Below are 16693 nucleotides of genomic sequence, written 5' to 3'. Positions count from 1 at the left end.
AATGGCACACTATAGGTGCGCCATTACTATCTGGGATACTAATGGCGCTACTATTTGTTACTAATGGCGTGATAATAGTGGTGCACCTATAGTGCGCCATTAATGGCCAAAACAGGTGCGCCACTAATTAGCCTTTTCCTAGTAGTGAAGCAAACTCGGTGGGACCGATTGCATATCTCGATGAGACCGAGATTATTGCTATAGGCAACAGAGAGTTTGCAAGCCCATCTCGGTGAGACTGAGATCCCATCGGTGAGACCGAATTTATTAGGGTTTGTGGCAGTGGCTATGACAGCTGAACTCGGTGGCGCCGGATAGAAAGTTTCGGTGGAGCCGAGTTTGACTTTTGGTTTGGGACATATGTGGATATGAGAAAGTGGTTGAGGGCTTTGGAGCATATCACTAAGCACTTTGAGCAAGAAACCCATTAAGCAACACCTCATCCCCTTTTAATAGTATTGGCTTTCCTATGAACTCAATGTGATCTTGGATCACTGAAATAGAAAATGTAGAGTCCTGAGCTTTGAGCTTGAGCCAATCCTTTGTTCTTAGCATCTTGAAGGGGTTCCACATCGTCTTGTCCATGCCACTCCACGGTTGAACTTATCTGGAACATACTAGGTAGAAATATTAGTCCAACAAGAGATATATTGACATTAATTACCAAAATCACCTAGGGAGCACTTGTGCTTTCAAAAGACATGTCTGCGACGTGATACATCCGAAAGGAAACGGAAACGGGAGATTATACATTTATTGAAGAGGGCCGGTGTGACAGATATCGTGAGGGCGTCGAGCTCAGCCAAAGACGAAGCACTGCCGAGCAAGTCCGAGACGGAGGACGGGCTGCTATGAGCAGGTGTGGGAGCCGGTGCAGGAGCTGGTGCGGGAGCCGGTGCAGGAGTTGGTGCAGGTGCTAGTGCAACGCTAGTCGAGCTGCTCCCGAAGAAGTCGGCAAGAGGAAAGTCCGCTGCATTTTTTTCGGGATTTTGCTTGCTCCAACTAACAATGGCCAGAACCAAGACACCAGACATATCAGCAATCACCTGTTTTGCAGCAGCTACCGCTGTTGCGACTGTCTCAGCTGATTTCTTCTCAACCGCAATCTCAACCTGCTTGTCTATGTTTTCTTCAGTTAACCTCCTTCTTTCCTTTCTCTCCTCCGTGGTCTCACGGTAGTACTTCTTCCACGTGGCGCCGTCTCCGACACCGTGCACACGTCCATACGACGGTCGAGTGTCCACCGGGAGTCCATTCAATATGTTCAACGTCCGGTTGAATGGGGTGTCCCACTTGGGCCTCGCCAATGCCCCAGACGGCGAGTCGCTTTCTGCCGCAACCCTGTGCTGCTCTCTCAGCAAAAGGAACAAGGATCGTTTACAAATATGACTAAACGTGCAGTCAAATTGATCAAAAACTAAAATTACCAGCAGTCTCATGAACTCCGTTGTGACCGGGTCCGTCTCGAAAACCTTCTTGAGTGTGTCCCAATGGTACCGGGCCCTGAGGAAGTCACGCTCCTGCGGGACGGTGAACTCCGCCAAGGGGTCTGGGATGCCCAGACTTTCACGTTCCACGTCCTCCTTGGCCCATATGGACCTCTTCCTGCCGTAACAACGGCTTTCGAGGTGGTGGCACCCCATGTTCCTCTGTTGAAGCCCCTTCATGTACTTCGACTTTTCTTTGGCAGCTTCGGCCTCGCAAGCCGACTTGAATATTTGAAACTGCTCTTCCGTGATTGTCGGATTATCCTTTACAATCTCGGAGTAGGGTTCCTTTTTCTTGATGATCCGATGTTTCACCCTTGCTTTCCAGGCGGCCAACGCGTCGCTAAACTTGGTCATGGCGCGTTTGTTTATCTTCTTCATTGCCGGGTCTTTATCTGGATTTTTATATTCCTTTTCATCCCGGCCCGGGAACAAGAATATCTGGTGCAGCTTCTTTAGGAGGGAGGGCCTCATATTATCTATCTTCTTTAGTTTCTCATCGTTGATGGTGGCGGTTGTCCCTACGATGCAGCCTATTTGATTGCCGTAGCACGCGCGCGCTTCCGCGGGCTCTTTTGGCTCAAAATTGTCGTCGTCCACCTCCGTGACCACCAGTCTAGTAGTCATGAGCTGGTTTGGGCGCCATTGCCTCTTTGCTTTCGGTTCTATACCGGCTCCCCTAGTCTCGATGCCGGTCCCAGCGCTGGTCTCAGTCTCAGCGCGGTCGGGATGTCGGTCTCAGTCTCCGATGCGACAGGTGGGCCCAGCAAGAACAACCGTTGATCGTCGGCAAGGTTCAAAAATTCATCCGCCGCCCGGTAGACGTCGACGCAATCACGAGAACCCTGTCCTTCATCATTGCTAGCCATGTTTCCTACGATTAAATCTAGTCAATTAATTCTAGACCAAATAAAATGAATAATGATAGAAAAAATGCCTATATTTTGCAGGAACGTTGATTCCTTGCCGGTGCGGCAAATTCCGTGCACTCGATATGTCCTAGTTTGTAGCACAAGTCATGCCGAAATTCACTGAAAATTTTGGCATGACCTTTGCTAAAAAGTGGACAAATTGAGCACCTAAAATTTGCCGGAATGGAAATGAATCAACATTCCGGCAAAACATAGGCCACTCGGCTTCATTCCCTGGAAACAACAAAAGGCCACTTGGGCACAATCGAACCACTTCAATGAAAAGATATAACATGACCACTTCAATGAAAAGATATAATCAACAATAAAATTCTAGGAAGGGATCATCTTTAAAATAAAACTTGCCTAAATTCTTTTCCTAGAAAAATAGTGGTCTTTTCAAAAATCAAAAACCTTTGCAAAATGACCTCACTAAATACTTCTCTGCCTAGGACAGAACCCAAATTCTGTTCTATCTATTCCCCTCTCTCTCTCTCTCTCACACACACACACACATTATTTTCTCTAACCCTTCTCTGCCTACGACAGAACCCAATTAAATTGCAAAGGAACTCCATTTGTCTAACCCTTCTGAACTAATGCTCTAAAATAATTTTTTGCTCTAACCTAGCTTGTTAACCTAATGAACCATATTAACCTAGCTAGTTACCCTAGTTAGTTAACCTAGCTAGTTAACCTAGTTTACCTAGATAATTAACCTAATTATCTAGTTAACCTAGCTAGTTCTCTGTCAAAGCCCTAATTTTTTTGCACTAACCTAGATAATTAACCTAATTAAACTAGTTAACCTAACTAGTTCTCTCTCAAAGCCCTAACTAAATTTTTGCACTAACCTAGATAATTAACCTAATTAAACTAGTTAACCTCGCTAGCTAGTTCTCTGTCCTATGTTTGTGCTATGCATGAGAGAGAGAAAGGAGGGGTGGGGGCTTAGAGAGGATGGCTCCGGTGGTGGCGAGGGAGGTAGTGGTGGCGAGGGAGGCAGGGGCATCTCCGGTGACGGCGAGGGAGGCAGTTGTGGCGAGGGAGGCAGAGGCGTCGAGGGTGGCTCCGGTGGCACCGAGAGTGGCTCCGGTGGCGTTGATGAGGTTGCGCGGCTCCGGTGGCGTCAACGGTGCGCGGCTCTGGTGGCTCCGGGGGCATCGACGTCGGCAGGAGACGGCGGCAAAGTGGGGCGACGGTGAATTGGGGAGACGGTGGCGAAGTGGGGCGAGGGATATGGGGGAGAAGTGGTGGCCGGGGGGAGGGAAACCGCTTTTGGGTTAAGTCAAACTTAGCGGTAGCGCGTTAAGTAAAAACACGAATTTTACTAAACGCGCTACTGCTATAGCTATGTATTTTCCTTTTCTTTTCTTATTTCCTTTTCTCTTTCTATAGCGGGGGTCTAAGAAACGCGCTGCTGCTATATTATCTATAGCGTCTCTTCTGAACTGACGCTACTGCTATGCCTTTCTCTTTTTTTCCTTTTTCATTTATTTTTCTTTACATTTTATTTTTTTTCCTTTCTCCTTTTTTTATTTCTTTCATTTTCATTTACTTTACTATTTGTTTTTCATTTCATTTTATTTTCATTAGCAGTAGCGCCTTTCACCGTAAACGCGCTGCTACAATAATCTTAGCGGTAGCGTGGTTTTTATAAGACCGCTACTACTATGTGTAGCCTATCGACTTAGTAGTGGGAATTTTAGTAGTAGCGCTTTTACAGGGAGACGCGCTACTGCTACATTTGTATCTGTAGCGCGGTTATCCTGCACGCGCTACTGCTATGTAACACTAGCGCCCTTTTTTAACAAGCGCTACTGCTAAAGTTCTGTGTATAAGGTTTTCCCTAGTAGTGACTGCAGAGTGCTTGGTCTGCTCCAACCCTTACCTGTACCTGATGGTCCTTGGCAAGCAATCAGCATGGATTTTATTGAGGGTTTGCCCAAATCAGATGGGTACAATGCAATTCTAGTGGTTGTTGACCGTTTTACCAAAGTAAGTCACTTCTTACCACTAAAACATCCATTCACAGCAACATCAGTAGCAAAAGTTTTCCTCAACACTATGGTCAGACTGCATGGGCTACCTCTGTTTATAGTTTCAGATAGGGACAAAATATTCACCAGTGACTTTTGGAAAGAATTGTTCATAATTTGGGGCATTGAGTTACAGATGAGCACAACATACCACCCTCAAACAGATGGGCAAACAGAGAGAGTAAATCAGTGTCTAGAAATGTATCTCAGGTGTGCTGTACATGCTTCACCAACTAAGTGGGTCTCATGGCTACCTCAAGCAGAGTTCTAGTACCACACCACCTACCACTCTTCTCTGGGTTGCACTCCTTATAAAGCTTTATATGAATATGAGCCACATGTGGGACAACTGTACAGTCAAACTCAGTCTCACAATACTGAAGTACATCATTGGTTGTCTATACATACTGAACACACAGCAGCAATAAAGGAACAGTTAGCTCGAGCACAGAGCAAGTACAAGCAGTTTGCATATCGTAAGAGGACTGACAGACAGTTCACTGAAGGAGAGATGGTCTATTTCCGACTGCAATCGTATGCCCAGTCGTCAGTGGTCAATCGTCCCTGCCCTAAACTGGCCATGAAATACTTTGGTCCCTTCAAAATTCTCTCCAAGATCGGTCAAGCAGCTTACAGACTGGAGCAGCCGCGCGGAAGCTTGGTTCATCCGGTCTTTCACGTCTCTCAATTGAAAGAGCACATGCTTGACTACGCCCCAGTGTTCACTACTCTGCCAGCGCCACTGGACTTGTCTGATCCCGTTATGCAGCCAGAGGAGATCATTAATCGTCGCTTGGTCAAGAAAGGCAATGCCGCTCATCAGCAAGTGCTGGTGAAATGGATAAAGTTTCCTGCAACTGAAGCTACATGGGAAGACTACCAATTACTCCGTTCCAGGTACCCGACTACACCAGCATGGGGACAAGCTGGTTCTCCAGGGAAGGGTACTGTCAGTACTGGCGCACTGATCGCAGTCAAGAAGCAGAGGGCAGGGAGGAGCTTCGCCAAGAAGAAGACAGAAGAAGTGAGCGGGTGATTCAAAAGGGCGAGTTGGGCCGCATGCGTTGCGTGGTTGTTCGGCCGTGGGCCGGCCCAGTCTTGTAAACGAACCGTGCGTAAATAAGCAACGGTCGACTACTGTAGCAAGTCATCGTTGAAATGAAATCAGTTTTGAACCTCTCGTTCGCTCTTATCCACTTTGCTGTCTTCTCCTACCTTCCGACTCCTTCCCGATCTAGATCCTCTTCTCCAGCTCCGATCCGATCGCTGGCGAAACCCAGCCGCCCCTAGGGCGTGACAATCTCCCAGCTGCGCAGATGCCAGTGGACACCAGCACTCCCCTGGAGGCTGACGACGATTTGGAATCTGGATGCTGCACACACTGGCTGAAGCTTGCGGCGACTCAGATGACCTGACGAGGCAATAGATGTTCCTGGTGACCGAAACTGGGATTGGGAGACTACAGAGGTACTGACTTTGCTTCCATCCTGACTCTTGGGCAATGATTTTGTGTAACCATTTTAGATTGCCTAGCCCTGTAATTAAACAACCTGCTAAAATAACCAGCACATGCAGTGAAGGCAATGTTGACAAGCAACTCTGTTGAGATAGGCACCGCGTTTGCATCCTGCAAGTAAACTTTGAACCGCATATTGGCAGCGTCATCCAGCTTGTTCCAGCACACAGAGTAATCGGATATTTCTGATGCAGTTTTTTTTGTCCAATTTGTGTTCAGGATCTAGATCGAACCTCTTTGCTTAAAAAATCTGTCATGCCTGCAGATCAATCTACTCTCGCACGTCTAGACAGTGCTGGGTTGGTGGATGCTGTAGACAGACAATGAGAAAAGTGTAACCTCCTTTCCCCTCTCGCACGTCTCTCCTCACCTACTCTCTTCTTCCTCGATTCCTCATCTCCTCTAGTTCGGGCCGTGACAAAATCCACGTCTAGACAGTGGGCAACATCTAAAATTCATGATCGTTGCAGAGGACTGCAGCTGAGCTTCTTAAGGTAATCACTGCAGAGGACTGCAGTTGAGCTTCTTAATGTAATCGCTTCAGAGGACTGCAGCTGAGCTTTCTTCAGGTAATTGCCATTTTTTTCTGCCAGCAAAATATCTTCTCCTGCATGCATGATTGCTGTCTTTACTTACAGGACATCCTGCTTCTTTATCGTGTTCAGGATGCTTTGAACCAATCATCCACACAGTGGCATCTTTGATTCAAATAAATCCCATTGGAATTCTGAGAAGTGGGCTTCTTTTAAATGTTTTCGTATAAGAACCTTTCTTTATTCAAAGGAATTATATGGAATTTTGGAGTACTCTGTTCTTTGGGACTTCCCCCCTATACAGCATGTTTGATTTGTTGGACTGAGAACCATATGAATTTCACGTGCAATTCAAAAGACTATTTCACGTGCAATTCAAAAGAAGAGTCTAACCTCATGGGTTTGTTCCATTCAAAAGTGACATGTTAAGTGTTTGTGACATGTCTCATGCTAAAGCGTAGCGCTGTCTAATGTTTTCCTAAAAGTGTAGTATAGTAATAGTATTGAAAAAGAAGTATATTGTCATGAGCGATGAGAATCTAAGAGCCAGATCTAATAGACTCATGAAGAATGCATTTTTTCTTGTTTTAAGGGTATTGTGTTTGTAACTGCAAATGGATCACCGAACTATTACCTCACAAAAAGTACTGGAGCGTATTCTATTTGATGAAAGCGCAGAACCAAAGGCCCTATCGTTATCACTTCTGGAGCACATCACCAATAGTTTCTCTGATGACAAAGAAATTGGCTGTGGTGGCTTTGCAACGGTTTATAAGGTACGCCTATACAGTAACTCTCAGTTAGTCAACTGCCCTCGTCTTGATCATGGTTTCTGTGAAACTTAAGTTGACGCTGCCAAAGCATGTTGCTGTTATAGGGAGTGCTTGACAATGGCACTGTTGCTGTGAAGAAGCTTTGCGATATGGTTGATATGGATGAGAAGAAATTCAGCGAAGAAATTCGTCGTCTGATGAAGGCAAAGCACAAAAATATAGTACGGTTCCTAGGATATTGCTCTGACACACAAGGGGAAATGGTAGACTGCGAGGGAAAACTTGTCTTAGCAGATGTACGACAAAGGCTACTCTGCTTTGAATATCTACCTAAAGGCAGTCTAGATAAGCACATCACCGGTAGGATGATGTCACATGTATTTGGTTCAATCATCCATTTTATTTAGTGTTTAGCAATGTTTTAAATAGCCGGCTATAGCTCCGCTATAGCCCGCTATATAGCCTTTTCAGCAGGGTGCCGCTAAATAGTCCCATGTACAAATAGCCTGCTATAGCCCGCTATAGCTCTGCTATAGCTGATTTTGAGGTCCGCCGCTATTTGGCAATAGCCCGCTATTTAAAACATTGGTGTTTAGTGACTAAGGACTTCAAGTTTCTCAAATACAAAACCAACTTTCTGCTCTCCGTTTTGTAGATGTATCTTGTGGACTTGAATGGAGAAAGCGCTACCAAATCATCAATGGAATTTGTGATGGTTTATATTATCTTCACCAAAATCACATCGTTCACTTGGATCTTAAACCGGTAAATATACTGCTAGATGATAATATGTTGCCGAAAATTGCTGATTTTGGTCTATCGAGGTGCTTTGATGAAAAGCAAAGCCAGGCTATTACATCAAAACTAATTGGAACTATGTAAGCTTGCTATGACTCCTGTAATATTATTTTTTTGTTATGTATGAATGAATATGAATCCCCTTTTCCATTAATTGATTAGATTTATAAATATTCATGCAGAGGATATTTGGCACCAGAATTTTATACGCGCAAACAGATCACATTCAAGTTAGACATTTATAGTCTTGGTATGATAATCATAGAGATACTAACAGGAGACAGGGGACATGCTGATATTGACAATGTAAGATGAGTTTGCTCTAATATAAAGGCTTGATTTCAGAATTACTGTGTTACACTGCTTTGTATAATATCGTTCTTCCATTTAGACATAGCATAACATCATTTTTGTATCACATAGTACTGCAAAGCAAAAATTAGCTGCACAAGAATCAAACATTTTTTTCACATGGTATCGGTAACTGTAAAATTATATACGTATGAATAATGACATGTTTCCACGATGCATCTTATGCTGTTACCTTCTATTAAAATCTAGATGAGCAGTGTTATAAGTGTAAAATGTTTATAGTGATGCGTGTTAAATTGTCCTTACATCCTACTGGGTCAAGTAGACACGTGACTCTATCCCTATAGTTATATATTTTCTTGCTCATTATGTTAGTGTGTTGCTTGCTGTGCAATTACAAATCTTTGTAATGGCTGAAGGCCTGTTGCTTCTAGGTGCCATGAGGTTTTGCTACGATTTATGTCTCCTTTAACAAACATTTCATGCCCTTTTTTATCATTATTTTGCCTCTCTGCTTTATATATATGAGGATATGCGGAAGATGGATTCTATAAAAATATATATTGCTCCTCCACATAAATCATAACTCAGGATGGCAATTTCGTAGGTACTTGAGAGGTGGAGAAGTAGGTTGGAGAAATCTCAGGGAGACAGACAACTGGTACAAGTACGAGTATGCACTGAGATAGCGATTGAGTGCGCTGACTTCAACCCGGCGAAACGACCAGATACTCAGCATATAATTGATAGGCTCGGCGAAACAAGAAATGCGGATGAGTTCGCTACTGAAACTGGGGCGAGTAGTAGTTCATCAGTAGCAAAGGTATGGTCACATATACATACCTTATGAAACTTCTTATGTGTCCGGTGCTGCATTTTCTCCAAGGTTTCATCTTGACGTATTACTGTCTTGCTGCTTTTCCCAGCTGGTTTGCACATTCTTCAAGGAGTTTAACTAAAAATCATCTACTACTTTGGTTTAATTTGAAATAAATGTAAACTTATTTAGGCTACAGATATGTACAATTTTGCATCTCACGAATTTATATTCCACGAAATTATGACCATGATATCTATTGTGATCTTTCCATGTACTTACAACTTGCAGTCAGGAGCTGTGGCCCCTGGTCCCACAATTGGTCCAGAGAATACAATGGCTAATGAGTTAGAGAAGTTGACAGAAGGACTATATGATATGACAAAAAACCAGCGTTTCAGTTTGATGCCCGATGATAGCTCTAATGTGCAGCAAGAAACTGACATATAGGAAACACATCATCAGATGTGGAAGAATCACTGATCATCGGGAGGACTGAAGAAAGAGATAACATAGTGGCTACTTTATCTGGGAGTATCTCACCCGAGTTCACTGTCCTTCCAATATATGGCTTTGGAGGTATTGGTAAGACAACGTTAGCCCAACTAGTTTTTGATGATGCTCAGTTTGCAGGTTACTCTAAGGTTTGGATCTATGTGTCCCAAAATCTCGTCCTGAATAAAATTGGCAACTCTATAATATCACAGCTATCAGAGGAGAGCCATGTAGCTGAAAGGCAGATGATACATATTAAACTCAGAGAGCTACTTGCTGGTAAGAAGATTCTTATTGTCTTAGATGACGTGTGGGAGAAGAATCCAGATACACTAAAATCTCTGATTGCTATGTTAAGGGTTGGTGCGGGCAGCATGGTGACAGTTATCGTAACCACAAGAGATGAAGCAATTGCAAGGGAAATTTGTCATACAGTTGAGCCATACGAGCTAGAGACTTTAACAGATAAAATCTGCTGGAAAATAATAAAACAGAAAACTGCCTTTAAAGATCGAGTTGACAAAAACCAATTGAAGCATATAGGAAGGGAGATTGCAATCAAATGTGGGGGTGTGGCCTTAGCGGCTCAATCACTTGGATACACGCTGAAGGGGAAGACGCCTGATGAGTGGGAGTCAGTAAGAGACCATTATATCTGGAATATATCTATTTTGGAGGAATCTTCGTCAAGAGATCATGAAGTGCTCGCGTCCATGCTGATAAGCTATAGTCATATGCCTGAATGCTTGAGGTCGTGATTTACCTATTGTGCAGTGTTTCCAAAAGGTCATAATATAGTGAAGTATGATCTAATTCACCAATGGATAGCTCTTGGATTCACTGAGCGGTCTAGGATATTTGACTCTATGCAGCTCTGCGAGAAATATGTCATGCAACTTTTGGGGATGTCCTTCCTTCAGTATTCAAAGACACCTATGGTGAGTTATTATGTATTACTACTATTTTCATTCTCATGTATTCCAACTCACGTACTATATATTTTCATGACGACTCCCGGAGCAAAACCATTATAGTGCACAAGGCTATGTAATTTCTTTACGTCAGTGGATAAGTATACAATCTTTTTTGTAACATGACAAGTATACAATCTTTGTATGATGTTAGCTGAATCTAACAATAACAATAAGTCGAATGATGAAAAATGCTATTAACTTTGTCAAACAAGTTAATCACTAGCTTAGCGAAGCGCACATACCTATATTAACATGAGTCTAACAGAAGTACTGAACCATATGTATATCATTTTGTGCATACATAGCCACACTTATAAGGCATACTATTACTTTCTGTAATAAAATACAATACCAAGTCAGTATTCCTCCAAGTATGTATATATAATAGCTAGCCAAGACACTTACAAGAAGTATATGCACTTGAGGCCATTTTCAGTTTTAGAAATGGAAACAAAGGATTCTGGAACATGAACAAACGAGAAGTTACAGACACTTTTCAGGAACAGTGGGTGGTGCAATGGTCCATGCAACTGAACCCGGATTACAAGGCTGGGTGCATGTATCGCCCAGAACATGAAATCAGGCAGACGAAGGGGCGGGACTTATTTGAGGCACAAGTGGGGGGCACGGGCTACTTGTCAAGCGCCTCGGAGACCTCAGGTTGAACCTGCGGCGCTGATATGTCCCGCATGATCAGCGCTGCCATAGGATCTAGTGGCGAAGAGAAGGCTTCGTAGGATAGAGACATAGTTGAATCTGATTAGGTCTGGACTATGGGCTGCGATGTGGGCATGTAAACAGGGCAGCAGTGGCTGACTAAATTAACCACCAATTCTGGTTAATTTGAGCTAATCAATGACTGAACTTACCATTAAGTCACCCCCCCCCCCCCCCCCCCCCCCTAACTTGTCCCGCATAACTGTTTGTTTACTCCACTGTACTAAGTTTTTTTTTTTGCGCAAAGTACTAAGTAACTTCTTAACCTATATGGATTTGAATTTGACCTTTTGCTTGTGTGATCTCCTAGACAAAACTTTGGCCACTGCTTGGTCTTTCAAGAACCTAGCTTTAGTAGACACTATACTCACAACGTCAAAATACTATATTCCAAATTGATGGTCATGGAAATATCGTACCCACATGAAGTACTTCCATTGATATACTACTCTGTTTACACTTCTTTTTAAAGTTAATGGAAGTACTTCCATTCATAAATATACTTCTACGGAACAAAATAAATTCAAAATTCTAACACCATTAGGTCTTCTTTGCTGCAGAATGATAGATGGCGAGACAAAGATGTTACAGTGTTCACGATGCATGACCTAGTGCATGATCTCGCAAGAGCAATCTTGGCCGATCCAGTAAACAATAAGGGCAGTGTTGTGGGAAACGGATGCCTTTATGCATTTCTCACAGATTGTAGCAAGCCATTGCAGTTATCCGCGACTTCTTCTGCAAATATAAAGGCGTTGCATTTTCTAGACTCTGGCAAATTAGAACTCCGTGGTGATGCCTTTTCACTAGGTACATGCCTCCGTGTCTTGGATTTAAGTGAATGCCTTATACGGAAGTTGCCAGAATCTGTTGGTCAACTGAAACTATTGAGGTTTATTCGTGCTCCAAGGATCCGAGATCAGATGATTCCTAATTGTATCACCGAGCTCTCAGAATTAAATTACCTCAACCTTAGAGGCTCTCATAATCTCTCAGCACTGCCGGAGTCAATTGGTGGTATGAAAGGTCTGATGCATCTTGATCTATCAGGTTGCCATGGAATACGTGAACTCCCAAAATCATTCGCGGAACTGAAGCAGTTGGTGCATTCACTAGTAGGAAAAGGGGCTTTTACCCCGGTTCATAAGGGCCTTTAGTCCCGGTTCAGGAACCGGGACTATGCGATGGGCGAACGACGGGAATTGAACCCGCGCATGGTGGATTCACAATCCACTGCCTTGATCCACTTGGGTTGTTACTAATGCCCTAGCCCTTTAGTTCCGGTTCTTACACGAACCGGGACTAAAGGCCGTCCACGTGGCCGGTGCGGGGAGCCCAGGCAGGAGGGCCTTTGGTCCCGGTTGGTGCCACCAACCGGGACCAATAGGCATCCACACGTCAGCACCTGGCAGAGCTGAGGTTTTTGTTTTTTTTTGAAAGGGGGGGGGGGGGGTTTGGGGGTTTTGGTGGGTTAATTTAGGTTGTTATTAGGTAGCTATTAGAGAGAAGTGTCCTCTCTTATATCTCCGTGCTTGGTTTACCAACGCTACGTACTGCTATGCCTAAACATGGCTTAGATTGAAGTGAAGGCAACATGTGATGCATGTCGAAAGTAATACTAATCCGGACTTGATCAAGTGTGGATTGTACTACTTTCGACACGCACCACATGCATGTTGCCTTCACTTCAATCCAATCCATGTTCATTTCACCCGCTGATATATAATAACTCTTCATGCACGCACCATGCATCATCATATATAATAACAAGTCCTACTAATCATCATCATACAACTTCTACTCGTTATTACTAACAAGTCATACGATCATCATCCTCACAGTCATCGAACCAACCCTACTTAATTGTTCTTAGCACATGATCATCAGTATTAGGTAGGACCGAAATACCCTCTTTAAGGTAAAATAGCATAAAACAATATAGACCCTGACTCTCCATTATGGAGAATGGAGATCATCCTGTCTCCAATTCTTGCGCCTCGTTTCCTTTTGCTTCCAAGAAGCTCCTTGCGACTGTCCATACATTTTTTCCATTCTTTAATTTGCATGTCTCCACTTCTTTTAGAAATCCGGTATGGACAGTTGAGATTCGTAGGATGACCTGGTTGTATATTCAAAACATCAAGCCTACCATTCTGATACATCAAATGAGGCACACAATCCTCTGGGATTATCTGTTGAAAAACATAGTAATAACTTCATAGTTAGCAATGATAATGCACTAGTTTCAGAACTATGCAAAATATGCACGGATGTCGTAATAGTAAGAAATCTTACCAGGGTATCTCCATAGTAGTTACCGTAGTTCACCACGTGCACTAGTGGCACGTATGGAGGACCATAATGATGAGGAGTTTGATTGTAGATATTGTAATTCTCAATATCAGTACAAAATCCGACCAGATGAGTTTTCTCCTTATAAGTTAACTCAGAGCCATCGGTGTAGTAGGTTCTGTCTATCATGTTCCGCACATTGTTTGAACAATCAAAATAAGCTGTCAATGAAAATAAGCTGTCAACTATTTTGAAATGAACAATATAAATTAGCTAATAACTATGTTTGAGAAACTCACATAGCGGTAGAATTGCAGGCGTATCAACAAGGACCCAAATGTCCATATTGTCTTGCTCGATGTCAGGATCACCAAGATCCATGGTGACAAGCATACCCTCATCAAAACCATACATCTTGCAAAATGCTTCCCAATTTTTGCAACCAAAATGGGTTACGCTCTCAGAATTATACAGCTTTACTTCAAAATCTATATCATGATGGGTCCTTAGGTGAATTTTCTTTGTTTCCATACTTTCATGGTCTTCAAAACCCATCCTCTCCAAGACGTAGCGTCTTGCATGGCATGGGATAAGATAGCCGAATTGTAAAAGATGAAAAGTACACGTTGAAATAGTTGAAGTCGTGCTTAATTACGAAAAAATAACACTTGTCGTCGTTGCGTACCGTTTCAACATCGAACGTCTCCTCTAGCTTAATACTGAAGCGCCGATCTTCGTCCAGGTGAGGCCTGTCGCACTGACCTCGGTCGTCGTGGCACCAGTCGCACTCCCCCGGGAGACTTTCGTCGTCCAAGTACGACATTTCCTATGTTCATATACAATTCAAATATTAAACATCTACAATTAAATATATGTACTAAAAAACCTAAGTTAGATCATTATTATTCATCACGGGTTGACTACAGGTTTGTCGAGTCTTTTCTTGAAAACTCTCAGCTCACGTGGTGTATACATTCGACCGTTGGTGATGGTCGCTCCTCCCTTTGTCCCCGTGTGCATTACACCAAAATGTCTAGCTAGCACACGGGAACAAAGGAGAAGCGACCCCCACGACAACAGTCGGGATTCTTCGTCCTCTCATATATATATGGTGGAACTCTCCCTCACTGATTCCTCTCTGACATTTGCGACCGTCGCTGATGGTAGCTCCTCCTTTCGTTCTCGAGTGCATTACATCAAATTGTCTAGCACACGGGAACGAAGGAGAAGCTACCCCCACGACAACACAGTCGGGATTCTTCGTCCTCTCATATATGGTGGAGACTCGACAGACTTACAGTCAACTCGAAATATCGTTTAATTATCTTTCTAAAAGAGGATTTGGCTGGTCTCACCTCGATGTCGGAGGGGGCGGTGACGGGGACGACAGCGGGGATGATGGAGGGGCCGGGGGGGCTCCTAGATTTCTGCGAAAACAAAAACCCTATAAGCTATCAACTAATCATAGTGCTCTCCAATTTTAGCATTCAAAGTAGGATCGGAGTAGTTTTCCACTTTGAGCATTCAATAAGCAAAATCAAATCACAAAATAAAGTAGTATTCAAATTAGGATGCATTCAATTATAAGCAAAACTACATCATCTCCATGCGTCCGTACATCGCCGAATATTATCACTAATACACCTCGAATACTATCATACATATAGCATCGCTAGTACAGCTAGAACAGTAGCGCCCGACGGACATCGGCGCGGGCGGTGGACACCCAAAGGGACGGAACCATCACAGGATCATAGCTCCAGTGAGATCCCTAAATAACCTGCCAGGTACTGTCGAACCTGCCCTCCAACGCAACCATGTAGCGACGGACGTGCTGGTCCTCCTCGCTGACACGGTGACGTACCTCCTCCGCAGTGTCCGGAAGCCTCGGCACCGTCACTGGCCCACGCGAGCGCCACCAAACAAGGATCGGGTCAACGACGGGCTGGTTCCTCACCAACCTACGCCCACCGGAAGGTAGCACCTCCCAAAACCAGCCCAGCGGAGCCCAGTCCCGGACATGGCCCCTCTGATCAAGCCGGCCTCCTCCGCCGAGTCGACGACGAGGATGCGGGATAGGCATCGTCGACGTCGATGCGGGAATAATTGCTTTAACTAAAAAACAAACTAGTTCTATTAATTTCCTTACTATAAATAGAATAAAGTAGTACTTACTAAAAATAAACTAGCTAGTTTAACTAGTTCTATTATTTTTCTAACTAATTCTATTAAACACTTTCTAGGTAGTACTTACTAAAAGTTATCGGGGAGGGGGGTACATATATTGACAACGACATACCCGATAAAAAATAAGAAGAGGAAGAAGACGCAAAAAAAGAGGAGAAGAAGAAAGGAATAGAGGAGGAGATCGAAGAAAAAAAAAGAAAAAAAGAGGAGAAGAAGAAGGAATAGAGGAGGAGAAGAAAAAATAGAATAATATATTATTGTACTTCTTCTTCTTCTCCTCTATTTCTTCTTCTTCTACTCTTTTTTTTCTTCTTTTTCATCTTCTTATTTATTTCTCCTCTACTTCCTCTCCTCTTCTTCTCTTCTTCTCTTCTTCTTCTCCTTCTTATTTTCCTTTTTTATCTCCTTCTTTTTCTTCTAAATATGAACATACATAAATGACTTTGATCATACACAATTTCTATGAACAAAAAAAATCATAAAAATTCTATGAACAAAATTACAACAGAAAAAATCATAAAAATTCTATGAAAAAATTGATATATTCTTTGCATATGAACATACAAACATTTGCATATTCAATGATAATATCACCAAAAAAATCTAAACTACACATCTAAATTACAACAACTAAATTATCTAATTAAGTACACATCCAAATTAATACAACTAAATTACAAATCTAACTACACATCCAAATTAATTAATACTACACATACAAATCTAATTACAACAACTAAATCTAACTACACATCGAAATTAATACTACACATACAAATCTAATTACATCCAAATTAATAATACACCTACAAATCTAATTACACAAATCTAACTACACATCC

The 16693-nt window shown here is 42.9% G+C and overlaps 1 protein-coding gene and 1 pseudogene across 8 annotated transcripts; both read left to right on the top strand.

The window, feature by feature from the left end:
• The first annotated feature begins 5581 nt into the window (after positions 1–5581).
• LOC123494653 (cysteine-rich receptor-like protein kinase 6) lies at positions 5582–12137 on the top strand. Of its 8 annotated transcripts, XR_012189005.1 has the most exons (11): positions 5610–5904; positions 6004–6124; positions 6219–6287; positions 6424–6522; positions 7079–7262; positions 7364–7619; positions 7915–8137; positions 8240–8363; positions 8977–9192; positions 9478–10619; positions 11933–12137. XR_012189005.1 is itself a non-coding variant. In XM_073503431.1 (10 exons), exons 5-10 carry the CDS (start codon positions 7101–7103, stop codon positions 9634–9636), a joined length of 1140 nt encoding a protein of 379 aa, XP_073359532.1. In that variant the 5' UTR covers positions 5582–5904; positions 6013–6124; positions 6219–6287; positions 6424–6522; positions 6619–7100; the 3' UTR covers positions 9637–10152. The 8 variants fall into 8 exon arrangements, 4 of the variants coding, with proteins under 4 accessions (XP_073359532.1, XP_073359531.1, XP_073359533.1 ...); XM_073503431.1 differs by lacking the exon at positions 11933–12137 and having other exon boundaries at positions 5582–5904; positions 6013–6124; positions 6619–7262; positions 9478–10152; XM_073503430.1 differs by lacking the exon at positions 11933–12137 and having other exon boundaries at positions 5582–5904; positions 6619–7262; positions 9478–10152.
• Positions 9642–12467, top strand: LOC141026795 (putative disease resistance protein RGA3; annotated as a pseudogene).
• The last annotated feature ends 4226 nt before the right edge of the window (positions 12468–16693 follow it).

Source organism: Aegilops tauschii, chromosome 7 (genome assembly GCF_002575655.3).
Source record: "Aegilops tauschii subsp. strangulata cultivar AL8/78 chromosome 7, Aet v6.0, whole genome shotgun sequence".
NCBI lineage: Eukaryota > Viridiplantae > Streptophyta > Magnoliopsida > Poales > Poaceae > Aegilops > Aegilops tauschii.
This window is presented reverse-complemented; position numbering and strand designations above follow the sequence as displayed.

What these genes read in the sequence shown, in the direction of transcription:
- LOC123494653 (XM_073503431.1), top strand. Translation starts at nt 7,101, where the DNA reads ATGGATCACCGAACTATTACCTCACAAAAAGTACTGGAGCGTATTCTA. An exon ending in GACATGCTGATATTGACAAT is followed by an intron (nt 8,364 to 8,976) that starts GTAAGATGAGTT and finishes GCAATTTCGTAG; the next exon opens with GTACTTGAGAGGTGGAGAAG. An exon ending in GTAGTTCATCAGTAGCAAAG is followed by an intron (nt 9,193 to 9,477) that starts GTATGGTCACAT and finishes TACAACTTGCAG; the next exon opens with TCAGGAGCTGTGGCCCCTGG.